The sequence below is a fragment of the Maylandia zebra genome, linkage group LG8 (assembly GCF_041146795.1).
Source record: "Maylandia zebra isolate NMK-2024a linkage group LG8, Mzebra_GT3a, whole genome shotgun sequence".
In the NCBI taxonomy this organism is placed as follows: Eukaryota; Metazoa; Chordata; class Actinopteri; order Cichliformes; family Cichlidae; genus Maylandia; species Maylandia zebra.
The window spans coordinates 22,774,865-22,801,643 of record NC_135174.1 but is presented as its reverse complement, the minus strand read 5'-3'; the positions used below and the strand labels follow the sequence as shown (position 1 = coordinate 22,801,643).

Below are 26,779 nucleotides of genomic sequence, written 5' to 3'. Positions count from 1 at the left end.
AGATGGTATTACATGTTGGCAAATTAAAATGCTCGACGCCACTGCTTGACATGCAACTCCAAACCGTGATTTAGCCTCAGCTTTGTTCCACAGATGGTTGTAGACACTCACTGTCGTACCGCTCTCCTCTGATAATAATTTAATATACAAAAATGTACATTTGGATTCATCACTTCATCAAACCTGTTGCCACTGATTTTCAGTCCAGTTCTTGTCTAATTTTGGATACCTCAGCCTTTTCTCCCCATCTCCCCTCGCTAGAGATTAGCCTCTTGACAGCCACCTTTCCACTGAGGGTGAACAGACAGATGAACTGAAGGGCCTGATGCATCTCTCAGGTCCTGTTTCAGGTCTTTCATTGATTTGTTTGGGATATTTCTCAAGGATATGACTTTCAGAAGCTGCTGATAGTTGGTTAGACTTGTCACTTCTTTAGTTGTCCACACTGTCCAGCTTCCTCAAACTTAAGGGCACACTGTACATCATGGAGGTTTTATGCTAATATCTTGATACAAAAATGCTACAAAATTTTATACAATTTAAAATCATTTAAAATAGTTTCTTTGCCAAAATGTCTGTTATGTGTAAGCACATGACTGGTTCATCCATGAGTCACAGGTTAGTGTTAGAAGTTTAAACTCCCCGGAAGGACATTATCACTTACTTTGAAACCAAAGAAAATAAATTATGTGCCATTGTCAATCTTAATATCTTACTAGGGAAATTCCACATGCATAAATGTAAATTTCAAAACTCAATCCCAATATTTAGTTTGTTTTTAATTGAAATTGAATATTACTTAAACTCTCTTAAATGGAATTCAAATTAAAAAGGTTTATCATTAATTGAAATTCATCCAGAAATTTTCAACAAATGAGCTGTCACAGATACAATTTTCAAGCACAAAGCTACTATGAAGTCTGTCACATCCCTTTTTTTCTTCTTTATTTATTTATTTACCCCTCTTATTTTCATTTTCATTGTATTGCTTATTGTTACTCTTATTTGCCCTGAATGTCTACTGTACAAACTGAACTGGAATGACTGACTGTTCACTTTACAATTTCAAATAAAGTTCTGCAAAAACAAAACAAAACCTCCCTGCCTTTCGTGCTTCCTAATCCTGTCCGGCAGGTGGCGCCTCCTGTCTGTGTGACTCCTGTGCGCAGCTGCAGGAAGCGTGTATGCGGAAGCGGTGTCTGAGCAGAAACGTGGATCGCTTTTAAAGTTATTACAGCTTCATCAGCGGTTTGATGCCATGAAGATAAACGAGAACACTTTACTGGAGGGACACAGAGTCGTGCTGGTTCCTTACAACGTAAACCACGTGCCCAGGTAACGTGAACAGCTGTTAGTGGAAGCGATCCCCGCATCACAGCTGTTTACTGTCCTCTGCCCCTTTTATTCCTCTTCTTATCACCACATTTTGTTACAATGTGTGTGTCTCTTTATGTGACAGTCTTTTAGTGCTAAGTATAAAACATTTGTTTACAATAGCATTTACAACTGCACAAGGAAAGGCAATACAAAGAATAAAGATTAATCCGTTCAGGTCATATTTACTGCTTAATGACACATTATTTGTCTTTAGTAAAGAGTATGTTTTAAGGCAGAGGTATCAAATACGTGGTCTTTCAAAGGCTTTGCGAAGTGTGAAACCTGGAAAAAGGAGGCATAATCTTAGCCTTTTCTCTGCTTTTGCACTATTAACTATTGTGTTGCAACTCGTTAAGATGTATTGCACTATAAGAGTGTTTCTAAACTGGTCATCCCCCTAAATTAATGTTAGAGATAACCTGTCATATAACACTGAAATAAAATGACTGAGCCACACAGTCATGCAGATGTTTTTCTCTGAGTTCTCATTCAGCTCATCGTTTGTTTTTCCATCGGATGCTTCTTTACATGTGAGTGTGGCTGTAAAAGTTAGTTAAATAGTTTGTCATGCAGCAGTTTTATTGACATAGCCAGCTGGAGAACTCCTGAACAGGTTGAGCCAGAAGCAAGATGCATATCTGCCACAGTTGTCTTCTATTATAGCCTTTTTCACAGCAAAATCACAAGTACCTCCCATATCATATCTGTATTAAAACATATAGTTCATAATTACCGTAATTCTGGCAATAATAGATTTTTCTCAACCCATTATTTATTTATTTTTTATTATTACAGCAAATGTTTCAATTTCTGAGTAATTTAGTTTGATCATAGTAACCAGCTGTCTTTGTTATTTCATATTTCCTGGGCGTCTTTATTAGTGAGTTTAACTTCATCCAGGTATCATGAGTGGATGAAGTCTCCGGAGCTGCAGCAGCTGACCGCTTCAGAGCCGCTGACCCTGGATCAGGAGTACGACATGCAGAAGAGCTGGAGGGAAGATGACGACAGTGAGGAGCCGTCAGTAGACATGATAGGAAAGCAATGCCAAGAAAAGCATTTTCATTGTGTTTGTGTGTTTTTATGTTGCCTTTCCAGAGTGCACGTTCATAATTTTGGACAAGCAGCGGTGGGCTGACCCCAGTGTGGAGGAGGAGCAGTGCATGGTGGGAGATGTCAACATCTTCCTGACTGATCCAACAGACCCTTCGCTGGCTGAGCTGGAGATCATGATAGCAGGTTCTTAAAAACATCTATAAGAGAGCAATCAGTGCATTTTTACATGCTCGGTGCAGACTTTTTGTTCAGTTGTTACATTGTTTTGATTCTGTGATAAAGAAGAAGTGTTTTTATTGTTTGTTTTTTAACAGAGCCCAGTTACAGAGGCAAGGGCATCGGAAAGGAGGTGACACGTATGATGATGTGCTATGGTGAGGCAGCCAGAACAGTCTGTCAGACTTTTAAAGATTTCTGTATGGAAATGAAAGATTTTTTCAGCCTTTTTTTAAGTACTGTAGACAGTATAGTACAGTTTTTACGTTACATTTGTAAAAAACAGTTATTTTATGGTGGTGATTAGCGTGTTTTCCTCCATCAGGAGTCACCAAACTCGGAGTCAGAAAGTTCCAAGCAAAGATCGGGCTGGAGAACCAGGTCAGCATCACCATGTTCAAGAAGCTCCACTTCCAAGAGGTAACCAGATCCCACTGTGTGGAATTGTGGATATGCTCTATAAAATAAACCTTTTCTTTGGGAATTCAATACAAAGTCTTGCTTGCTGCAGGTGTCGCAGTGTGCAGTGTTTAAAGAGGTGACACTCGAGCTGACGGTAGATGAGTCCGTTCGGACGAAGCTGCTGGACGATGCAGCTCACGTGAAGGAACGAGATTACAGACAGACCTGCAGCAGCGGACCTGAACTGCTCTCACAGTGAGGTTCTATACTGAGCTTCTCACTCACCTTCTAAAGACTTCAGCTTGTGAAGCAGGATGATGTGACAGGATGACATGTGAATCTGAAAACTTGCAACAGAATTCTGTATTCGAGTCACAAGAAATGTTATTTTCTGTCACATAGTGGCAAAAAATTCTGATTATAAGACAAACAGAGGCAGACAAGGACAAAGCCATACCTCATTATACAATTTTAAATAAGGAAATCCAGATTCACAATAGAGTTGAATGGGTTCTTCCTTTTTGGATACGCTTCACCAGGTTTGTGGAATTCGTCTTGGTGGTTTTGGTGTGATCTTGCTGGATGTTGGACTTTGCGGAGGAAAAAACCTGCAAATTGTAACCTGAACACTGTTGAAAAACAAATGCATAGGTGTGAATATGACATCAAACTTTCATCCTCACGTATCAAATCGTGTACTGTAGTCGAGACATTGATTTAACCGTTGTCATCTCCGACCCGAGGAGTAAAATGAAATGAAAGATGCTGTGGCTGATGTTTTTAGTGGAGCTGGTTCACTTTATATTGATTGCGTACCACCTTAGCAAACTAGAAATCACTTGCCAATGCAAAGATTTGTGCTTCTCTATCTATAAACCAAGTTAATATCTTTGGTGTCCTTTGTTTGGAGAAGCTTTACACTTAAAATTGAAAGGTGATGTTTTTATGTTTGGTTCAGTATTTCTATTGACCAGTTCTGACTTTTTGAAACTAAACTTCAAATTGGACCAAACTGATGGTTTTAGTCACCAGCTTTCAGCAGCATTAGGCGCTACTTCTTTTTAATTATTCACTCTGTCCCCAGAATGAAATTAAGAGCTTTTTTCCACTTACTGATGCACAGCCATTAAAAACCACAGCCTAATGTGTTATTTACACATCTCTTATACATTAAAGTCTCATATTCCTCTTAATGTCACATATTTTTCTCAATTTTGTTGCTGAAAACTGGTTGGTGTCAAACATTAAATGCCAGCTGCGGGAGCTTTATTGCCATGTTTATTTTCATACTTCATACTCCTAAATCTCACTGTCCTCCTATTCAGTCAACAATGGACATTCATGAGGTCTTGAGATTCAGGAAAAAGGACTAGATGTTACAGTCCCTGATGCATTGCTTTAGATGGAGAGACTCTTGAGGGATGGCTGTCATGAGGAAAGGCAGCCCAGAAACTTTACCAGCAGTACACATCGTTCTGTGCCTCAACTTTCGGTCTTACCCAGGCTAATCTGCCATTTTCCTTCCTTGGTTAGGTTTAGGGATTAGAGATCTGATCTAGATTATCATTTTAAAGTTTAGGACACATCGTCAGTAGTGGACCTTGGATTCATCGGGTGTTTCGGCCATTATCACTAGACCCCCTCATATAAGGAGGCCCTGCCAGGGTTGATCAGGCCCTAGAGCGTGTCACTGGTTTATGTTAAACTGTTATTTTTCTTCTCCTTTCTTCTGTTTAGTTTCCTACAGTTTATTTTCTATCTATTCACTGCAACTGAGAAATAATACTTACCTCTTTAGCATTTATGGAGCCTAAATTCTTCAAAGGGGTAGAAATGATGATAGAGAGAAGTAACACAAAAGGGACAAGATAGGAGAGAGCAGAGAGGAGAGCCGGAAGGGGGGCGCCCAATCTGGCTTCCCAGACCTCCCCGCCGGATCGGGCTGTACGCTCCACCTCCCCACTGCCTCCCAGAAAAGGGGAGAAGGGCAGAATATAAGATCGTAACTAACAAACTAATTAAAATTTTCCTCTTCTCCTCATCAACTTCAGTTAAGTCGTATCATTACTGTGTGATATTAGCACAAGTGTGATACAAGCTAATGCTAGTCTACACCTTAAGGGAGTTCTGCAGTTAGGTCCATAAGTTTTTGGACATGTCATATTTGTGATTTTTGTCCCTGTACACAACCACAGTGGATTTCATATCAAAGAGCAGAGATGTGATTGAAATGCACGCTTTCATCTGCATCCACCTTCAGTTTCTGCTTCTTTGTGGGTCTTTCGGCCTTCAGTAACTGAAAACCATGCTACACTGGGTTCAGATCATGTGACTGACTGGGCTATTGAAGAATACAATCCAGATGATTCTTAAACTGTCAGGATTTCCTTTTTTATAAAGACATCTGTTGATTGCTGACCTGTGAAAGGTTTTTTCCCCATCAAGTTTAAGACTTGAAATCAACTCCAGATGAACTCCAGATTTATCTGCCTAATTTGTCATTAAATAATGATGGAACAGGCCTCATGGAGCTGTAAAATGGATTACTTCTGAGCCCTTAAAATAGGGAAAAGATATATAGAAATTCCAAAACAGGTGATATAATGTACTTTTTTTTCTCAAAATTACCCTCAAAAAAAGTAATTCTCCCAAAAACATGGACCTAACGAAAAGCAGATTGCAGTGTGGCTGCTTGAATGATTGTTCAAGACTGAAATGATTTCTTTCAGTCTTGTTTTGTTAGACTTGAACTGAGAGGTACTTTTTTTTTTTGAAGAATTGCTACATTAACTTCAGTTGTGACACCAAACCTTTAATTGAATTTCCTTCCAACCCTATTTTGGAAAATCAGATTTAGGAAACACGAACCGCCACTAAAGGCACTTTCCACCCATTTTCTTTCTTTTTTTAAAAAACTTATTTGTTGTGGTTTCCCAGACTTCATTCACACAAAATGGTCGTATTAGACAAAAAGCTAATGGATGGCAGCGGCAGCTAAAACGGAACGCTTTGTTGGTCATATTAGGTGGTTTATAGTCTCAGGTTTCAATTGTCCAAGGAGTGCATTCTGAGTAATGTTTGTGGTATTGTTTGCAATTTCTAGCTCGTTTAGTTTAGTTTTAGTCTAGTTTTGGAGAATGGCTCTAACAGCACAGAGTCCTCTGAGGTGTCTTAGTGCAGCTGTAAAAGTGGATCAAGATGTTTTCTTAAACACTAACAATGATCATCAATGGTAACTTGAATATGAGCATTATAGTTCTTTTTTGACCTTCTAAGCTGCATTTCACCACCAAGCCCATCCTGGTGCTTTAACATATAACATACCAAATAATCACATGAGCTCCACCTGTTTGTCACATTGATGTAATAAAGTCAGAAGCTCCAGAGAAGCTACATTCAGGCTCATTACACACTGATTCTCTATTACTTTCTCCATCACCTGAGTACTTTATGTTTCACAACATTTTACAACAACGTTAAACATTTCACCAAACTGCAAAACCCAGGAAGCCAACTATCCAACTTGTTGGGGTTATAACTAAAGAAACGTGTCAGCGTTTACATAAATGACCAGGATGTTGACCATTTCTTCTATTCCATATTGCACCAGCTCAACACTATTTTGAATGCTATGCTAAAGCTGAAATACGTCGAATTAGCAGAGGAGAGATGGAACTTAAAAAAAAATGCATAGTACAAGTCCTGCCTTTATTTATTGTCTGCAGCTAATGTCATGAAATGGCAGTGCAGAGACTGAACACTATATTTTACATTAACAAAGACAAAACTAGACCTGAACCTATTGACGGCATTTTCTTGTCACCAAGGTGTTATTCTGTCACAAACAATATATGAGCCAAATATGTTTTGCAGCACATTTAATTATGCCGACAGGAAAATTACACAAAAAAACAGATTTTTTTTTTAAAAGGCTTTTTATTTACACTGCTAATTCAATATGCACATTGAACTAGCAGTCTTGGGGGTTAGAAAGACATAGATAGACATGCCACGCTTTTAAAAACAGCACACCACTCTTTCAATAAAGTGAAAATGAATGAAATTCACAACTAAAGATGTTTGAAACAGAATATCTGAATGAGTTTTATTTGTCCTTCACCGCTGCATCTGAATTAAACATTCATTTATTGCGACAGTAGCAAAGCTTGTTTATTGGTAGTCCAGTTTAAAGACAAATTTACAGTTTGTACATTGTTACTGAAAAATTAGGTCTGCGATAAATACTCACAGTTGGGAAGCAGGAAAAATCTATGAAATGATACAATCTGTGCAGGATTTATGAAAAAAAAGAGTTATCAAGTTTAAAATGACCTGTTGTATTAGAATCATCAGCATTGGCTGAGCTTTAATTTATATCAGAACTGAAATTATTTAGTATTTCTAAATTTGCACATTGAGCTTTCAAGGTAAACGTTTGTTTTCTGATTTGCTGTTTTTTTTTTTATTATAAACGCACATAAAGGAAACAGAGCTTTATAGTGAAATGGAAGACATCGAATTCAATCTTGGAAGATGGTTGTTGGGCCACTGGATGGAGGCCATCCTTTCCTATTGATAAAGATCTCTTCCTATGACATTCATACACCATCAAAGTAATGAATTACACTTTATTTATTTGTGCAGACAGATTTCTTGCACGTACTACAGCAGCATTTATTTATTATGCAGAAAAACCGAGATGTGCTGTTGAAATTGCCCTTTTCTTTTATTAAACGGGATTCGATTTGTGGTTAAGCAACTTTACACCGTCAGAAAGGGGATTTTTGCTCTTGTTAAAGATCTGGAAGCAGGAAACAGGATGTACTAAACAAGAGATTTTGCTCTCTGCTGGATAATACCGACACTTTTTCTTAATTACCTCTGATATCTTTGGTATTCGTGTGACTGAAAATGTTTTGCCGGCTGAGGATATAAGCTGTGACAACATAAAATCCACTTCTATCATTTGGACTCCAAAGTGCAAAATTAAGGAGGGTTGACTATATGGCTGGAAAGGCTTTGTATTGACACAGCTTTTACTGCACATGCTCAGACTGCCTAATCTAACACTGGCAAATGGACAACTGTGACTGGCAGCTAACATGTGACTGGTGCAGCACAGACAGGGCCCCCTGACACTTCACTGAACGTCTCTCAAATACAGCCTGTGCTCCGTGTAATGCACAGAAAACAAACCAGCTGGCTGCTGGTCAAAGTGCAAAACATGGTTGACAGGGAGACATTTAAGATGATTACTTCTTCTTCTTTTTTAAAAAACACACTGTAGTACAAAGAGGGTACAAGAGAGACAATTCCATAGGAATTTAAGATGGTTTTCACACCTGTTCCATTGTCATTTATCTGTACAGACCTTTCACCTCCCCAGCATCACAAACATGGTAAGGAGATGCAGGGTTACCCATTTTAATGAGACTCATGATTTCTCATATTTAAAAAACAAACACACAAAATCCCTTGGTTCACAGGTGATAGTGGAAAACCTGGAGCTCTGAGCTTTGATGGAGGCTTGAGTATTTAGTTCTTAGATGTTTGTGTGGATTCGAGAAACTCTTTCGCTGCAGTCGACAGATTCTGCACCAGCTGTCTGAGCACAATCTGCTGCTCTTTGGCCCAGGATAGGCCGTCGTCCACTGCGGCGTTTATCGGCAGACAGAAAGCTTCCTTTTGCAGGTCAGTCAGGTGACAGACAGCGGCGACTCCAGCCAATCCCACAAGCAGCAGGAGGAGGAGCTTGAAGATCAGACCAATGACAGAACGGCGAGGTTTAGGCTTAGACTCCACAGCGACCTTTTTATCTGCTGTAACGAAACACATGCTTGATATCAGAGTGACTCGTCAAACCAGAAATAAAAGATTTTCTGACCACTTTGAGTGATTTGTGCATTTCAAAGAAAAAGGAAAAAAGAAAAGGCCTGTTACAAGCTGAATAAAGTCTTCAAACATAGATACGAATACTTTCTATTTCAATAGATTTACCACCTGCTGCCTGTCCGTTCTTCTTCTTCTTCTCCTCACTTTTCTTCTTCTGTTGCTCTTGTGCAGCCAGTGCTGCCTTCTGAGCATTGTACTCTTTCCTCCTCTTCTCCTTCTCCTCTGCCTTTTCCCGTTTGCGAGCCTCCCTCTCTCTGGCCTCCCTCTCCCTCTGCTTCGCCTCCCTCTTCCTCTCCAGCTCTGATTAAAGGATGAAGGAAATGTGGCCAGAAGAGATGCAATTACACAGATTTATTCTTGCTGGGACATTATAAGCTTGTATTTCAGGGAGCTTTTTCCTGCTGTCCATAAATGAGATGAAGTGCATTTACTTCTTTTCACAGCGGCAACAAGACTCCCATTAACAACGATCCTCTCAGTCTGTTGTTTGCGATACTTTTTCAAATAATCCAGAACAAAAACAACCCACAAAATTATTGTGCGAGTCTGCACTAACCTTTAAATACATTTATCTAACTGAAAACTCATATTTTTAACAATGATAGATTTGAGTGGTGGAGCAATGCATGACTGAATGAAAGAATTCATGAACACACTTTACAGTAAAGTCGTAAGTATAGTTTTCCTTGTTTCATTTGTCTTGATGTCTGCTTTTTAGATTCATACTATTTAGACTTTTTGTGTTTTAAACCCCCAACTAGGAACATAACATACTTGTGCCTGTGTAAAAATAAACTAGCGTAATAGCAGTCTTATTTTACACATGTAATCATTCTGTGTCACTGCAACTTTTAACCACAATGTTTTAATAGTAAGAACAATATTAATTGTGATAGAATTCACCCTCAAAGTCCCACATTTTCATCAGAATTATTTTTTATTATTCATTCATTTATTATTTATTTTTATTATTATTATTTTTCCTGTTTTATGGGGTTTTTTGTTTTAATAGCACTTCTGTAGTATTAATTCTATAATCCTCCATTTTTATTCAGTCAACATTTTCAAATCCTTTTATAGTCTGTTCCAAGGGCACAATGAGACTCGTGCTTCATTAATGTACATCAATCGGTGTGAATACTAATGGTTGATAACATCTAAGCTTCCTTACTATACGCAGAGCATTTTAAATGTGCGTTTTCATAATTTCTACAACCCTGGATCTCAGTAAGAAATACTTAACTTCACTGTATTCCACTGCATTTGTTTTTTTAAAGCTACAGATGAAGTTTCCGCTACATTTCACACAACTTCAAAAATGTGTTGTTTGTGTGGACGATACACAGGATAAATATGTTCCTGTAACACTTGGGGAGGATATGACCCCACTTTGCAAATCAGTTTCTTTTAATGTATCAAACAGTTTTCTCAACCAAATGCAACAGTATACTTGTTAGTTTAAAATAGCTTTTTTTCTCCTAGTTATTACTTTTTTGAAGTTCTCGAATGATTATGTTGCCTACCTTTTTCTCTTAAAAGTCGTTTCTCTCGAGCATGATCGACCTCCTCCTGAATGGCTCTCATGTGCTGCAGAACCTAAAAAACCCCCACGATCTTTAGTATTGGACGCATTTATGGTAATATCATCAATTTGCTGACTCGTCATTCTCTCTGTCACCTTAGTGGCGCACTGTTTGCACTGTTTCTCATCCAGACAGTCTCCTGCTGCCTTGGCCAGGCCAAGCTCCAGTGGGTTATCCTTTAGGTCCAACCATTTGAGACTCTGAACACAAAGACACACACAGAAAGAGCCAAAACTGAGCTTGGGAACCTCAACAACCACACGCTTCACACCTTGTAATTACAAAGTAAGAAAACAGCAAGTTATCAGCAGCAAAGGTTAACAAAAAAGCAAAGGATTTTTGTTTAGAAACATATACTAGCGTCTTCCTGAGATTTAGGAGATTTACATCCAGTAGGTCAAACTCTGGCTATGAATTTAGCTCTTTATGCTAAGCTAAGGCTGCTGGATGAGGCTAACTTAAACAATGGATGCACATCTATCAAAGAACACCCACCCTGAGCTGAGAGAAGCTCACTGGCAGGTTTGTCAGCTTATTGTTGTACAGGTCTAGATGCTGAAGGTTCACCAGGTTCCCCAGGTCATCTGGGAGACCGGTCAGCTGGTTTTTACTCAGATCCACCTTCACTAGGTGGGTCAGGTTGCAGAACTCTGGCTGCAGGAGGATAACCCAGTCAAAGAGACACACAGCAGTTATAAACATCCCAGCTCATTCATTAAGACATTTGAATGCATGCAGGGTAATTCAACTTGTCGCTCCCAGAGTTTCAGAAAATGTAAGTTACTGAAAATACTTCACTAAAGCAAGAGTGATTACTTTTTAAAACAATGAAAAAGTAACTAAGACAAAGAAATACTTAAAACATTTGAAGATGATCAATTACCTAATAAGATAAAATAATTTTGACCTCTAAAACTTCTCAAACAAACAGTCTTTGCAAGAAATTGTATTATTAAGAGCATCAACTTGATCAAAAACAAACAAAATGTTTAATCTGAGTGTTCAATACTCACAGGAAGGGAGGTAATGTTGTTACAAGATAAGTCCACAACTGTTACTTTGGGGAACAAGGCCTATTGGAAAACATCACATTACAAGTCAAGTTTGACATTAGTGGCAGGTAATTATTTAACAGACATTTTAACCAAGAAACAGAAATGGGAACAAACCACAGCAGAGTAACGGTGAGTGTAAAACTACAGTATGCTTTGAAGCAGCTGAGTAACTTACCAGCTCCCTGACTGGCACCTCAGTGAGATTACACAAGCTCAGGTCCACTTCATTCCCACTGATTTTATCCTTCAGGTTCAACACTTTGCTGTTTTTACTCATCCTGGAGTCTGTGGTGAGTAAACACACATCACAAGGACTGTCACAAAGAAATACTGACATGAGTGGCCAGTTTCTGTAGTTTTTTACTGCAGATACTTCTGAACTAGCAACAGGAAAACCCTGCAATGTGAACATTTTACGCGACCTGCTCACCTGTTTCGACAGCTGCGGCACAACTGTGTTAAAAAGTGAAACACGACGAAAGAGAGCGACGGATTCACCTTGTAAATGTGGTTAAAATGCGTTAGAAGGAGAGCTCTATAAGGCTGGAGAAACTGCTTCTGGCAGCACTGACTGCTTCAATGAAAATCCACGTCACTAACTGAGCGACAATACGGAGATACTGAAGCGAACAGCGCCCCCTGTAGCAACGGAGGAAACAGCGCACTGCAACCAGTGCTATCTTTGATCTTATTCTTAAAAGTCATAATATACTAAATTATAAATGATGAATATGATAATATGAAATTATTAAATAAAATATAAATTGTGAGTAATAATTATAAACAAATTAAAATAGTTAGTGTGTGGGGGCAATAGAAATGGCAGTTATATTTGATGTGTCAATCCATGCTTCTCTTCTTGACATCCCTCAAGTGCAAAAGAACCCAAACTTCAGCATCTTCTCTTAAATTTACATAGATGTGAAATTAAGAGGCTTAAACTGATTGTACAAGAGGAAGCTTTAATGAAAAGTTTTGCAATTGTGCAGCGTTTCTAATGGAAGAATTAATGAAAGAGTCCCTTTAGCGCTGAGCCCAAAGACAAATGATCTACTATATCTTTCACCAGGCATTGCTATTAAATTGAATGTTGAGAAATTCTGTAATTCAGAATTTGTGAAAATTTACATTGTGATTTGTAAATGTAAATTTACAAATAATAAAATTCTACCACCTGCAACTTTTAAAATACAACATCAAGAAATAGCCAGAACCAATGTTTTATCAATGCCAACTTTCTAGAAATTGGCAATAGTCTAACACTGCACCAAATTTAAAATATATTATATAATAAGAAGAAGAAGAAGAAGAAAGAAGAAAAAGTATTTACCATTTTGGATAGCTTACAGCGTGGAGGTAGATCTCTCTGGACTGCACACTCACCCACACACATACACTCAACAGGAACACTTTCCTTAATTCTCTGTGACACACATTTAGACATCGCTCAAATATTTTGGTTCATATTAACATGATAGTAGGACAAAGTTGCTGTCGATTTGTCAGCTGGACATCCATGATGTGATAATGTTTCAATACATCCCAAAGGTGCTAGGTTGATTGGCTGGTTATGTTTGATTGGCTATTTAGACATTTACAACAACAAGCAGTTAAACAAGTGTACCTCATAAAGACCGCTGATTGTACATTCCAATTTCCATTTATTTTATTTTTTTCATTTGATCACCTTTGATACATGCTCCTGGTTGGTTTTTTGGTTGTTATAGAAAGACATAATGACTACGCATTAAAAGAGCATACAGTTGTAAATGTGCACATAAAGCAGCAGTAGCTACATTGTTTTACATTCCCACAGATGAGCTTTTAACTCGATTTGTCAGCTACACTTACAAAACAATAGACTTTAAATAATTCATTGTGTACTTGAAGAATAAACTGAGCATTTCACATCAAAAGAGTGTAATACATACAGTAATGTATAACAGGTCAGTAAATATTAGATGCATCAGATGAGACAAAATTGACCTAACTGGCCTATTCCTTGGTTTAATCAAAAGGAAATGAACTACAGGTGTGAACAAAGACCACACATAAGTACATGTAATCGGCAATATTTATTATTATTATTATTATTATTATTATTATTGTTGTTGTTGTTATTTCATTGGACTTTAGAGATACTAGTCTTCAGCAGTTCTCCACAATGAAAACATAGTTCCTATAAATACAGTAACTGCTATGATATAGCAAATTAAGAAAACCCTGTTGATGACTTTAACCATTCTGGTCCAGTAGCCGGATTTCTCCTCTTTGCTCTCGTTGCTGTTGAGCAGATTCACAGTTTTCTCAATCTTCTCCAGCTCATCTGAGATCTTTTCCATATCAAATGACACCTCCATCAGTTTGTTGGTGCTACCCTAATGTGGTTTTGTAGAAAGGCAATTAACAAGGTTTTAGGCCATATATGGTCTATTAGTTGCTGCTACATGCAATAAACATTTTTTGCCTTATAATGTAATTTTTTTCTCATTCAGTATAGGGATATATTTCTTCCATGCTTATAATAGCTGTTGTACTTTAATCTAACCTCTTTGGTCACAGGTGGTGCTTCATCAGTAGCTGCATCATAGACAGATGCACAGTGAATGAATTTTGTCATGTCTAAAGGACATACAGAACGCCACATCATTAGAATGATACAAACAATCAGTATATAGTAAGCTCTGAAACAGTCTGAGCTTGTAAACCGTACCTACACATACAAGCCTGCAAGGGTAATAGAGGTTTGTATGATAAGCTTATATGATACTATGGGACAGCATACCTCTAAAAGAGCACTGAAAGTTGGATTTGCGCTGTTTTTCCCCACATCTCTCAGTCAGGCTTTGGTCCTCATTTGTCTCATTGTGTTGGGCTGTTGAGTCTTTCTCAATCAGATACATCACCAACATTGTCTCCAGTAGGCTGAGCAGCATGAGAGCAAAAATTCCAATACAGTAGATTGCTGAGGAGAGCAGACAGCATCAATAAGATGGAGAAGTAAATAATTATTGAGTCTGTAAGCCAGATTAACCAACAGTCTACAGCAGCACATAACCATTTTTTAAAGTTAAAAACTGCTATTGGTATCTACTAAAGAAACATTGTATGAATTTTGCAGTTTTTTAATTTGTATTTTATTCTTTTCCTTTTCAGAGTGCAACATTTTGAGAGTAGAGTATTAAAATCATACAGATATGACTTATTAAGGTTTGCACAACAATTAGCCCTGAAAAATAACAAAAACACTCATATACTGGTAAGTTTGTTTCCTTTATGTGAAATGCCAGGGGATGTATAATTGACATGATTGGACTGCTCAAAGCACTAACTGTATTGGCTGTGTACTGGTATTTTGATGTGATACAGCAGAACTTAACTGAAGTGAAATTAGACTGGAGCACAGAGTGAAGGCCAGAATCCCAGTAATCACAAGGACACATAATGTGTTGAGTCAGCAAAGTTACTTGTTGTTACAGTGAGATGAGCAGCTTGAAGTGTTTTGCGGGTGGATCAGTACATCTTTGGTTGCTTTGGTCATTATTAAAATTAATTGTGTTTTAAAACAAATAGCTCAGTGTTAAAAGATCTCAACTCTGCAGTAAAACTGGTGCACTATGCACAGTCAAACAAAGGATAGATTCAGCTGCATTACCTATAAGTGGAACCTTGTTTGAAGAGCAGGGCAGAATCTCATTGAGAATAAGTTGCATCACTGTGACAGCGAGCAGGACAGTGATCTTAAAGCCGAGTTTTTCGCCACCACTGTCGGAGATCAGGAAAGAAGCCAAGTCCAGAAACAAGAAGAAGAGGACTGGCAGCAAGAAATTGGCAATGTAGAGTACAGATCTCCTCTTCATGGTAATCTGCCAAATTTTATGTCAGGTGGTTATGTTGGATAGAGGTAACTATACATATGCTAACAAGATAGCCACAGAAAGACAAGTAACAATATCAAACATTTTTTTTGCTGCAATAAACAAAGATTATGTGACAATGTGCAGTAGCAAAAAGAATATTATATTCAGTTCAGTTCATTTTTATTTCAAACATGTGACTTCACAATCATTACAAAATATCATTCCATTCTTTTGTTTGAAAAGGAGTATTCAGAAGTATACACGTATTAGTCCCTACCCCCTCAAATTTTACCTCTCATTGATTTAATTTTCTTTTAGCCTTAAATTAAGCAAACAACATATGAAGCAAAAGTAAAGCAAAGACAAAAACAAAACAAACAAATAAACAAATAAACAAAACAAATAAACAAGCCCCACCACAGAATAGTTACTTTCATATAAATGAGGACTGACGGTTTGCAGATTGACAAATTATGAGACAAACAAACTAAAACACTATTACGAGCAACATTACCGCCCTGGGTTAACCCTGTTTTCTTCATTCTTATATTTGTTAAAAATGTGTTTTTGATATTTCATTTTAAACTGGTTTATGTTGTTACTTTCTTTCATTTCTTCTGTTAGACTGTTCCATAATTTAACTCCTGCTATAGAGATAGACAAACTTTTTAAAGTTGTTCTAACACTTTGTATTTTTAAATTCCATTTCCCTCTTAAGTTATACTCACCTTCTCTATCTATAATCAATTTACAGATTTCTTTTGGAAGCATTTTATTTCTTACTTTATATATTATTTGCACTGTTTTAAACTCCACTAAGTCTTGGAATTTAATAGCTTGCATTTTGAAAAATAGTCTATTTGTATGATCCCTGTACCCTGCATTATGTATTAATCTGATGGCCCTTTTTTGTATTATATTTATTTAGAATCAGAATCAGAATCAGAATCAGAATACTTTATTGATCCCTGGGGGAAATTATTTTTTGTTACAGTGCTCCATTTTAAACCAACATTAAGACAAGACAGACAATACGCTAACTAAGAATAGTACAATAATTTATAAATTATAAATAGCATCTTCTATCTGAGCATCCCTCCCTTGCACAGCTGTTCCCTATACCGTTATAGGAGTCATATACATGCCGCCGCTGCCTCAGTCTGGACTGGCTATATATTTTTGTTGATTGATGCAACTTGTAGTTTGTAGAGATCACCTGCAGATTATTTGCCCTGAGGCCTTCCATCCATCTATTTTGTGCTGTACATTCAGTTATTTTACTTGGTAGCCCTTGGTAGAACCTCAAAATCCCATCCTTTCGTGAACCTCGGGACCAAAAATGGTCCCGCCCCAAAAGTGCTCTAAAAATGTTATATATCAATATTTTTTTCTACTTTAAATTAGTCAATCTTTTAAAACTACTTCTGCTTAAAATATCCATGTCAAGTTTTAATTATATTTTCATTGTTTTAACCCTTTAAATCCCAGTTTTATTACATGAGCGCCCTGTTTTTTTAGCCCCAAAAAACAAAAAACTTGAATATTTTCCAAAAAAAAACATTTGAGGTAATATTCAATTGTTATTATAATTAGGCCTTTAGATGGACTAAAGATTGGCACCAAGAGTCATTTCGATCGCCTTTTATTTTTTTTCCAGGAGCGCATTTCATAAAATGCACACTATCGACCACGCCCAAAAAGTGCAATAAAAATATTAAATATTAATTTTTTTTTTCACTTTAAATTGGTCAGTCTTTTAAAACTACTTCTCCCTGAAATATTCATGTCAAGTTTTAATTACATTTCGCGGATTTTAACCCTTTATATCCCGGTTTCGTCACATGAGCGCACTGCTTTTTTTGCCCCAAAAACATAAAACATAAAACATAAAATATTTTCCAAAAAAAACATTTGAAGTAATATTTTATTGTTATTATAATTAGGCCTTTAGATGTACAAAAGATTGGCACGAACATTAATTTCGATCCGGTTTTAATTTTTTTTCCAGAAGCCAAAAATGTCCCCAGGCGGCGCTGCTGCTCCTGCTCCCCCGGGGAGGAGTGCCTCTGCCGCGGGTGTGTTTCGCGCAGCGCCGGAGCATATGGTTCGGTTCCCGTGTCTGCAGCACACACTTCCGCTACCACGTGAAAACAAATACGTCATTTCCTGTTGATTAAAAAAAAAAAAAAAAAAATCAAACGAACCTAAGGGTAGAAAATGGTCCGGAACGAGCAGCGGGGCAGGCTGCTGTGGTACGCGGGAAATTAGTGTGCCTTTTCCGGGTATCTGTCTCGAGCAGGCCGCTGGAGAACATGTGTATGTTCCAGCAGGCGTCACATGTGGAGCAAGGGCGCCACCCGGTGGACAAATAAAAAAATTACAACTCTAAGGCCTGTAGTCCAAATCGAAACCTAAGCTGGAAACCTGGCGATCGATTTGACCTTAATTTTTCTGGCGTGAAAAATAGCGTTTATAATGGGTTTCAATGGGGCACAAATCGGCCACGAGGTTCGATAGTGGATGTATGCCTTTTATTCAGCCATTTAAGCTCATTTAAAAAACTCAGACTGAAATTTTAAAATAAAATGGGAAAAAAATACATGTTTGAAAATTTGGCTATACTCCATTAAACACAGTGGAAATGGCGTGGAATTAAAAAACGCAAAGGCCACGAAATGGTCCCAGGTTCTACAGAGGGGTAGTTAACAATGTCTGCTTTCTCTGAGAATCAATGCCGTTTGATCGGTATGTAACTTTGACTTGCAAAGATCTTAGCATTATTCCTGTCACCATTGTTATGCTACATTTAAAGGAACATTTCTGTACACCTACACTCTCTTTTACAAATGAAGTATATATATGAGTAATTTATGTATATTAATAAAGTGACTATCCATCCATTCATCCATTCTCCTCCACTTATTTTTTTCAGGGTTGCGGGGAGGCTGGAGCCTATCCCAGCTGTCACAGGGCTGACACATAGACTCAGACAACTATTCGCTCTCACATTCACACCCGAATTCACACCTATGGGCAATTTAGAGTTTCAAATTAACCTATCCCCACTAACTACATGTCTTTGGACTGAGGAAGCCTGAGTACTCAGAGAGAACCCATGCAAACATGGGGAGAACTCAGGGGAGAACTTCAGATTCCTGTGATGCATTGAGTATTTCTTCTTCAGTCACCTTTCTCACTCACTATGTGTTAATAGACCTCTCTGCACTGAATACTACTTGTTTTTAATCTCTGTCTCTCTTCCACAGCATGCCTTTTATCCTGTCTTCCTTCTCTCACCCCAACCGGTCGCAGCAGATGGCCCCGCCCCTCCCTGAGCCTGGTTCTGCCGGAGGTTTCCTCTTGTTAAAAGGGAGTTTTTCCTTCCCACTGTCGCCAGAGTGTGCCCCCCCTTAATAAAGTGTATTTATCTGAAATATATCATTGCTAATTTGAACCAACTAACTTGGCAACAAGCACACTGCATTGCTCTACAACTTACTAAACCGCAGCAGCATGGATAGTGATATCCTTTATTTGCTGTAGAAACATGAGTCATCATAGTGTGGCTAAAGTATGCAATGTACCCGATTGAAAAACAACTTTTTTATTCTGCTTTTAGCAATACTTACAGTGTAAATAATCGTAGTTTGGTTGAAGCCAAAATGGTTAACAGTTTTGTTGGTGACTGACATGTTGATGAACAGCCACTCGTACTGTGTGTGCATCACCTCACGAGACCACTCTGAGATCAAAGTACTGTTTTCCTGGTAGAATAACAGAATTTCTTTATCTGTAGTGAAATATAAAAATAACTGTGAGCAGTCCAACAAGGAAGGAATACATGTTGTGGTTTCTGATGCTGTGTGCTCATCAGACCATTGAAAACACATGCAAACAAAATGTTATGGGCTCACCAGAGTGCATGATAGACTTCACGGAGAGGTTGCAGCTCTGAATGTCAAAGGGGAATTTGTACACGTGCATCTTGCAGGTGCTTAGCACTACCTGATCATTCCTAAATTCAACCCAACCGTAATTCCTAATGTTGAGATAAGGACTTGGAGAGGCTTTGTCCTTCTCTGTCCTGAGTAACCAATGAGAACAAATTAGATTATGGTAACTAAAAATAGTATATTATCTGTTACGGACTGTAACAAGCTAAGTACACCTACTATGTAAACAAAAAACTCTCATGTATAAGAATGGTATTTTTTTAGTATCTATAGCATAAAACAGCTAACTAGCTACTGGTGGGAGGAGCTTAAATGGAAGATTCATCTAGCCACATCTTAGTTACTCACTGCGCTGCTTTAAACTGCTATGAACTAAAAATAAACTAGGGTGACCAAAGTCTAATTTCTGAAGTTCGAACACATTTTGATATTTTTTAAAATCAGCAGTTACACTGTCTGAAGGCTGCTGCATACAGCAGATACAGCACAGAAGAGAATATTACAGAAGAAAATGACCTGAAAAATATCACTTCTACATTTGAGAGAGATTTCAAGAGGCTTACAAGGTGAGATAGTGGATAGTTAATAATATTATTATTAATAATAAGAAGGATGCTACCGGTAAAGACTTTGAACAAAGAGGACTTAAACAGTTTTGTCTGCAAAGCAGTGATGTCTGACAAAATCACCACATTCAAGACAATGGATGCACTGTGATCATTGCATCATATTCCCTCTTTGTTTTTTGTATGGTGATTCAAAGTTTCAAAGACAAAATTAATGTCTCAGGTAAAGATTGTTTTTTTCTAACCTTTTCATTAGCTATATTTTCTATTCCATTAGCTATTTGATGACTGAAAGGTTACAGCTTGATGAAAATGTATGTTTTCCCTGCAAATTAATCTAAATGTCTCAGGCTTTTGTCATTTCTAAACAATAAATTTCTTTGGTAGTGACTGTTTGTGAATCAGTGAGTGTTTATTAAACTTACATTTCTTCAATAGTTAGATCCGGCATCCACAAAAGCTTGGTTGGAACTAATATATGATCAAGTCCACAGAACTCATTTGGATCCCACCAAATGTGCTCATTGTCCCATCTCTGCACAGAGGAATGAGAAAAAGAGAGACGAGGTACAAGTAGAGGGGAAAAAAAGCGAGGAAAAGATGAAAATGTCATTTTAAAAATAATACTTTTAATTTCACCAATAGAGTGAGAAATTATGTATTTTTAAGAATAGGCTCACCAAATAAACCCAAATGTAAGAAATGAAGGTCTGATCAGTTTCTCTCTGTGAGCAAAGAAATTGAGCAGTGTTACTTCAGGGAGAAGCTGAGCTTTTCTCAGTGCCATCTCACACCATCTGATGGCTAATGGCATACGGTTAATTCAGTTCAATTTTATTTATATAGCTGTAGCTAACTGCCACGACTGATTGGGGGTGAGGGAAGGAAGACAGGACAAAAGACACTCATCCGCAAACCACTGTGCAACCAGAGTCCACCACAACCCCCCGTTCCATGTCTTTTCTGACTTAATCAACAACTTTCCATGTAGTCAGAGAGGGGGGGGGGGGGGGGGGGGGGGGGGTCGGTCACATACAGATGGAAATGACAGTAATTAATTGACTTAAATTGTCCAGACTGAAATGCAGTATTTAAAAAATTTCCAGCTCCGTGAATGTAGCTGAAAAAGATGGTTTGCTATGATCCTTTTAATCAGCTACAGAGGAAATAACATTAAAAACAAGAGCAGTCATTAAAAATAAACAAAACAGTAAAAATAACTTACCACATCTAGGATGGCAAAAATTTTCATTTCAACAAATATCCATGTAAGATGATTGTGGCATTTAACAGGCCGGCTCAGAGTGTATTTGTGACTGTCTTGGGTTAGGTTCAGGTAGTTTACAACAGCCTGAGAACTGCAACTTTCATCTGTGTCCATTTGTCTATCTGAAATGAATACACATATAATGCATTAGAGAGTAAATTCCTGCAAGAAAAAGAAAAAACAAATTCCACCTTCCACTCTTCCATGCTAATTAAATTTGCTTTCAAAAAGCACTTCAGTGATCTGGTGGTTATCGAGACTTCAAACTTCATGTTTATCCATGTTAATGCTTATGAGCTAATGGTGTCAATGAACAACAGAACAACACTTCTGTGGGTACGTATAGACTGCTTCAGGAACCTTTTAACAAGCCATGAAAAGCATGGGATCACAAATGTAACCCAGGATCTAGGGGCTTGTGGTCACAAAAAGGCCTGAATTGAGCATGTATATGTAATCAATTCTCTAATGAAATTATTGTAAATGTGAAGATCTGAGCAGACAATTAAATTTAAAAACAGTCTTCATTTAAAAATAAGTTTTCTAAACGCATAAGTTTCAGCAAGTTGTTATTGACTCAATACAGGCATAAACACTCAACCCAGAATTAAAACAATAACCTGGTTCAGTCTCCACGTATACTCACAGTCTACAATATTAGACAGATTGAGAAGAAAGACAAGAAGAAGAAAAAGAAGAAGTTTTGCAGGTTTTGTTTCATACTTCGCATTCGTTCAAAGATCAGAATATCTTCAGGATTCTTTATCTCTGCCGAGTAATTAACTGAAAGAAGAACATATGGGATGTTATTTTCCACATTTTTCAGTATATGGTATTTGGTAAGTGTTGGTTTAATGTATTTATCTGTTAGTATATTTACCTTGGGAGGAGCAGCTATATTTTATGGCATCAAATCCATTTAAAATGCTCACAAGTACATGTGTACCTACTATTTTTTCTTTATTTAGTCAGGAAAATTATCCACAACAAAAACACTGCCTGGCTAAAGAAATGGGAAAGTTTAATGATTACACAATATTTATATAATTAGATTCTTACATGGCATTCCAATTTCTTGTAGCTCAGGACTGGAAGCATTTCCATCTGGCAAAAAACAAACATATAAACAAACAATACACATCTATTAGATTATTCATATTTCATCATCTGTTAATAACATCTAACTATGTTCTTATCCACTTGTACAATTCATTGTCACTATGGGGCTGGCAGGGTATAGGGCACAGCTTGGAGAGGTTGCGAGCTCATCACAGGGCAAACACAGAGCAAAAAAGTTTTGAAGTGTTTGTTCTGTACCATAATCTTGTCTCTCTAAACTGGAGGCATTTCCACCTGAAAGAAATGAGTTTTTTAATACAAAAATGAAAAGCAAAATTTCCTACTTTGCGTATTTTATCATCCAGGAAGGACAGTAAGATGACAATAGTTACAAATATCAACCATATTGTCAGTTTATGCAAGCCACAAAGAAAAGCTGCACTCGTGACTGATCTGGGCTGCCTCTTTTACTGCCAGCCCAGATCAGCTAATTGCTCAGTTTATACCATTTACCCACTTGGCAAATCTTATATATAATATTCTTTTAAAAGTAATAGTTTGTTTGAGCAGGAATTTAGCAACCAAAACTTGGCATGAAGGTTAATCATAGGCCTTTGTGTAAATATTGTCAGTAAATTATTCCAACTGGATACATCACAGAGATGCCTACAAGATGCTTAGAGAAGCAAGCATCTATCCTAGACTAAAATATTTATAATAAGTAAAAACAAACAGTCTTTCTATAAATTTAACACACATGCAGTACACAATAACGTCTCAGCTTACCTTTGAGGAGGAGTAGAAAAAAGAAACCCACAATTCTCATGGCTGTGAGTGTGTTAACCTCTCTATGTTGTCTGCACATGCTGCACTAATCTCACTGTCCTCACTGGAAGAGGGCGGGGCAAATGTAAAGACTTACTGCACATCCATGTCCACATCAATTGTAAGAGCATAATGGCTGCAGCATATTGGCAACCAGTAACACCAATGGTGCTGTTACAAAGTCAGTGAAAAAAAAAACTGCCTGAATGTGAAAGTAAATAAACAGAGCAAAATCAAAGCAAAATCAATATTTATTAGTAGAAATTAATAAAATGTGATAATCATTGTTTTGTACTGGTGCTGTATAAATTCCACTTAAGACGTGTGGACTACATTTCACACTTACAACAACAACAACAACAATCTTTATTTATAGAGCACATTAAAAGCCCGGGGCATGCCAAAGTGCTTTACATGAAACAATAAAACAATAAAATGATTTACACTAAAACATCAGAATCATATAGGTGTGGGATTATGTTCACAGGTAAAAACCACTAATAGGAACAGTCAATAGCACACAGCTGTAGCAAAGAGAACTGTACCATCATACACAGTGATAGAGGACATAGGCAACGCAACAATAAAATAATAAAATAATTAAGACTATAACGTCAGAGTCATATAAGTGTGAGATTATGTTCACAGGTAAAAACCACTAATAAGAATAAACTATAGCACAGAGCTATAGCAGAGTAAAGCTGTAAAGCTGAACCATCAAACACAGTGATGGAAAACATTGACAGCACAGGACAACGCAAAACAACCAGACACATTAGAACATTAGAACAACACACTAGAAGCAAGGCGAGAAATTAACTGGTAGGAAAAGCAAGTTCAAACAGATATGTTTTAAGCCGTGATTTAAAAGATTGAATAGAATCAGACGCCCGGATGCCAATCGGGAGACTGTTCCACAGCTCAGGTGCAGCTAGAGCGAACGCTCGATCACCTCTAGACTTCAAGCGAGATCTGGGCTGAACCAACAATGACTGTGAGGAGGATCTTAAGGCCCTCGTAGGAAGATATGAATTTAAGAGTTCCTTAAGATAACTTGGCCCTGTGTTATTAGTAATTTTAAAAGTAAACAACAGAATTTTAAATTGAATACGAAATTTCACAGGCAACCAGTGCAGATCAGCAAGGACGGGAGTGATGTGAGCAAACTTCCTAGTTTTAGTTAGAATGCGTGCAGCGGCATTCTGGACTGTCTGTAATCTATGTAAAAGGGTAGAGTGGAGACCATAATAAAGTGAATTACAGTAATCTAGTCGTGACGTAACAAAGGCATGGATAAGCTTTTCCAAGTCATTGTGCGGGATGTAATGTTTGGCCCTGGAAATAAGGCGAAGTTGGTAGAAACTAGATCTAACGACAGCAGATACTTGTTTGTCAAGTTTAAATGAGCTGTCAAGTAGCACACCCAGATTCCTAACAGTGTCAGGGAAAGAACTGGTGAGAAAACCAAAAGCATCATGAAGTTTGGCACGAAGAGCGTCACTGCCAAAGATCATAATTTCAGTTTTCTTATCGTTAAGGATAAGAAAATTTGCCAGAAGCCATTGCTTGACCTCGCACATGCACTCTCGAAAGTTACTCACGGACATAGCTAGATCATCATTCAGCTCAAAATAGATCTGGATGTCATCGGCATAATAGTGAAAGGCAATGTGGTATTTCTCCAAAATGACACTTAAAGGAAGCATATACAGTGAGAACAGGGTAGGGCCTAGCACAGATCCCTGGGGAACACCACAGCAAACAGGTACAGCGGAGGAGGAGGAGGTAGCCAAGTGAACCGAAGAGAGCCGATCGGAGAGGTAAGATTTAAACCAATCCAAGGCGGTGCCCTTGATGCCTACAGTGTGCTCTAGTCTCGCCAATAGTATGTTATGGTCAACCATATCAAATGCCGATGAAAGATCCAATAGCACTAGGACAGAAGGGCGTCCATTGTCAGCCATTAATAAAAGGTCGTTAAAAACTCGAAGCAGTGCTGATTCAGTGCTATGGTGTTGTTTAAAGGCCGATTGATATTTATCATTAATGTTATTCTCATCCAGGTAGGTCTGAAGTTGAAGCAGAACTACCTTCTCAAGAATTTTAGCCACAAAGGGAAGTTTGGAAATCGGCCTATAATTGGCATAATTTGACTGGTACTCCTGGCATACATACAATCTCTTCAATGCATGTGGGCAGCCATCCACTTCCTCATCAGCTTTGCTAAAAGTTAGATGTGGTGAAGGACTTTTTTAGAAACTTTAGCTTCATCTTCCAGCAGAGGAAGATTTGAAGGGGGCAAACTCAAAAAGATAAAAAAGCGAATTCATTTCCCTCCACTTGATATTTGTTTATCATTGTTTGCATCTATTCCCAATTACCTTGTTGTAGTTAGAGTGCCCTGCACCAGCGTGGTCTTAAAGGTCATAACTGGAAAACACAAAGTAATAAATTTAAAGGTGGACTTCCACTTTTAACAGTCCAACATAATAGTTAAAGCTTCTCCTCTGTCTGCAATAAAGGTGGATGGAAAAGAAAGAAGGAGAAGTAAAATGCTTGGCTACAATCTCATCTCCATACAACTGGCCAATCACTCTTTACAGTCACTTTGTTTGTTTACTACTATAAATTGATGCATGCTCAGTAATCCTGCTTTCTTGACACTCTTTGGTGTACCCTTTTAAATAGTCTTAATAATTTTTTTCTAGGACTGAAAAGTGTCAGTTACATGATTTACATTTTAAAATAATCTTTACTTATCGTATACTCGGTCTTGGGGCAGCCCTTCAGTTCACCACTGAATGTAACACCACTGTAATAATAATTATTGTCATAGTCCATGTGTGCAAATTCAGCAGTGGCTTTAGCACGGAGAGAAAGACAAAGTACATACTATGGAGAGAGTAGAGATGATTTATTGCAGTGACATATAAAGACATGGAAAGTGAAAAGCAGTGAAAACTAAAAACCAGAATAACTAAAGGTGTTTCAGGGTCACCTAATCCAGACCTAAATACAACTCAGCTCCTCTGGCCACTGCAGGTCTATGAGTTTCCACTGACCCATGTTAAGGATTTGAGAGGAGGATTAGGCACTACCTGCACAGATTGTCTCAGCAGCATTGAACTTTATCGCAGCAAGAACAAGCTGAAAACTTCCCTTCACCTTGTGTTTTGGAAGAATTCACGGTCACCCTGCCAAGCAAGTGATGCTATACAGGGACTCCAGCAACAACAAAGTCTCTGCAGCAGGCATTGAGGTCAGAACCAGCTAAAAGTGGAAGACATGGGGCAGTCAACCAGGTTGAATTGTGGTTGCAGCACAAGCAAGTTTATGGGAAAAGTGGCATCAGGATGAGCAGGGTTTGGAAGCTTTCCAAGGTCTGGAAGCCTGGAAGATGAATTGGACACAAGCCAGGGGCCTCATCATCACAGGCTGGCTGAGGGTGTCTGATGTCTTGATGACTCTGTCCAAGTTACATCAGAAGATATATGTTATGTAACCAGAAATAGTCTGGTTGAAAACCGAAAGTTTTATCCTTTTGATAACAATGGAGAGTGTGTCATTTCTGGATTTAACCTTAACCTAACCGAGTAAACAGAAATAGAGGGAAATATGATCTCTCTTTTCTAGTCCATGTTAGTACACTTGCTACAGCAAGAAAAAGA

At 37.9% G+C, this 26,779-nt stretch overlaps 3 protein-coding genes across 5 annotated transcripts; 1 reads left to right on the top strand and 2 right to left on the bottom strand.

Annotated features, from left to right (window-relative positions):
- Window positions 1–1,142: 1,142 nt before the first annotated feature.
- Window positions 1,143–7,463, top strand: nat9 (N-acetyltransferase 9). Of its 2 annotated transcripts, none has more exons than XM_004556658.3 (6): window positions 1,143–1,335; window positions 2,278–2,387; window positions 2,476–2,616; window positions 2,748–2,807; window positions 2,975–3,069; window positions 3,161–7,463. In XM_004556658.3, exons 1-6 carry the CDS (start codon window positions 1,259–1,261, stop codon window positions 3,308–3,310), a joined length of 633 nt encoding a protein of 210 aa, XP_004556715.1. In that variant the 5' UTR covers window positions 1,143–1,258; the 3' UTR covers window positions 3,311–7,463. The 2 variants fall into 2 exon arrangements, with proteins under 2 accessions (XP_004556715.1, XP_076743763.1); XM_076887648.1 differs by having other exon boundaries at window positions 1,156–1,335; window positions 2,259–2,387.
- Window positions 7,464–7,594: 131 nt separating this feature from the next.
- lrrc59 (leucine rich repeat containing 59) lies at window positions 7,595–12,193 on the bottom strand. Of its 2 annotated transcripts, none has more exons than XM_004556657.5 (8): window positions 12,012–12,193; window positions 11,757–11,866; window positions 11,540–11,599; window positions 11,022–11,180; window positions 10,622–10,726; window positions 10,467–10,539; window positions 9,052–9,243; window positions 7,595–8,867 (listed from the first exon to the last, which is right to left on the bottom strand). In XM_004556657.5, exons 2-8 carry the CDS (start codon window positions 11,856–11,858, stop codon window positions 8,587–8,589), a joined length of 972 nt encoding a protein of 323 aa, XP_004556714.1. In that variant the 5' UTR covers window positions 11,859–11,866; window positions 12,012–12,193; the 3' UTR covers window positions 7,595–8,586. The 2 variants fall into 2 exon arrangements, with proteins under 2 accessions (XP_004556714.1, XP_012776049.1); XM_012920595.5 differs by having other exon boundaries at window positions 7,595–8,870; window positions 12,012–12,191.
- A 2,101-nt stretch (window positions 12,194–14,294) lies between these two features.
- On the bottom strand, window positions 14,295–25,075 carry LOC101476909 (5-hydroxytryptamine receptor 3A-like). Its single transcript, XM_076887872.1, has 10 exons — window positions 24,535–25,075; window positions 21,951–22,010; window positions 21,186–21,349; window positions 20,641–20,685; window positions 20,386–20,495; window positions 19,356–19,525; window positions 19,071–19,231; window positions 15,237–15,447; window positions 14,367–14,546; window positions 14,295–14,308 (listed from the first exon to the last, which is right to left on the bottom strand). The coding sequence occupies exons 1-10, from the start codon at window positions 25,073–25,075 to the stop codon at window positions 14,295–14,297; spliced, it is 1,656 nt and encodes a 551-aa protein (XP_076743987.1).
- Window positions 25,076–26,779: the final 1,704 nt, after the last annotated feature.

Excerpts from the sequence above, each read along its gene's own strand:
- nat9 (XM_004556658.3), top strand. The coding sequence starts at position 1,259 with ATGAAGATAAACGAGAACACTTTACTGGAGGGACACAGAGTCGTGCTG. Across the intron at positions 2,388-2,475 it reads CTGGAGGGAAGATGACGACA|AGTGCACGTTCATAATTTTG; the intron begins GTGAGGAGCCGT and ends TTGCCTTTCCAG. Across the intron at positions 3,070-3,160 it reads AGAAGCTCCACTTCCAAGAG|GTGTCGCAGTGTGCAGTGTT; the intron begins GTAACCAGATCC and ends TGCTTGCTGCAG.
- lrrc59 (XM_012920595.5), bottom strand. The coding sequence starts at position 11,858 with ATGAGTAAAAACAGCAAAGTGTTGAACCTGAAGGATAAAATCAGTGGG. Across the intron at positions 11,181-11,539 it reads ACAACATTACCTCCCTTCCT|CCAGAGTTCTGCAACCTGAC; the intron begins GTGAGTATTGAA and ends ATCCTCCTGCAG. Across the intron at positions 10,727-11,021 it reads TGAGCTTCTCTCAGCTCAGG|AGTCTCAAATGGTTGGACCT; the intron begins GTGGGTGTTCTT and ends CTTTGTGTTCAG.
- LOC101476909 (XM_076887872.1), bottom strand. The coding sequence starts at position 25,075 with ATGGCTGACAATGGACGCCCTTCTGTCCTAGTGCTATTGGATCTTTCA. Across the intron at positions 20,496-20,640 it reads CTTACATTTGGGTTTATTTG|AGATGGGACAATGAGCACAT; the intron begins GTGAGCCTATTC and ends TCCTCTGTGCAG. Across the intron at positions 14,547-15,236 it reads AAACAAGGTTCCACTTATAG|CAATCTACTGTATTGGAATT; the intron begins GTAATGCAGCTG and ends TGCTCTCCTCAG.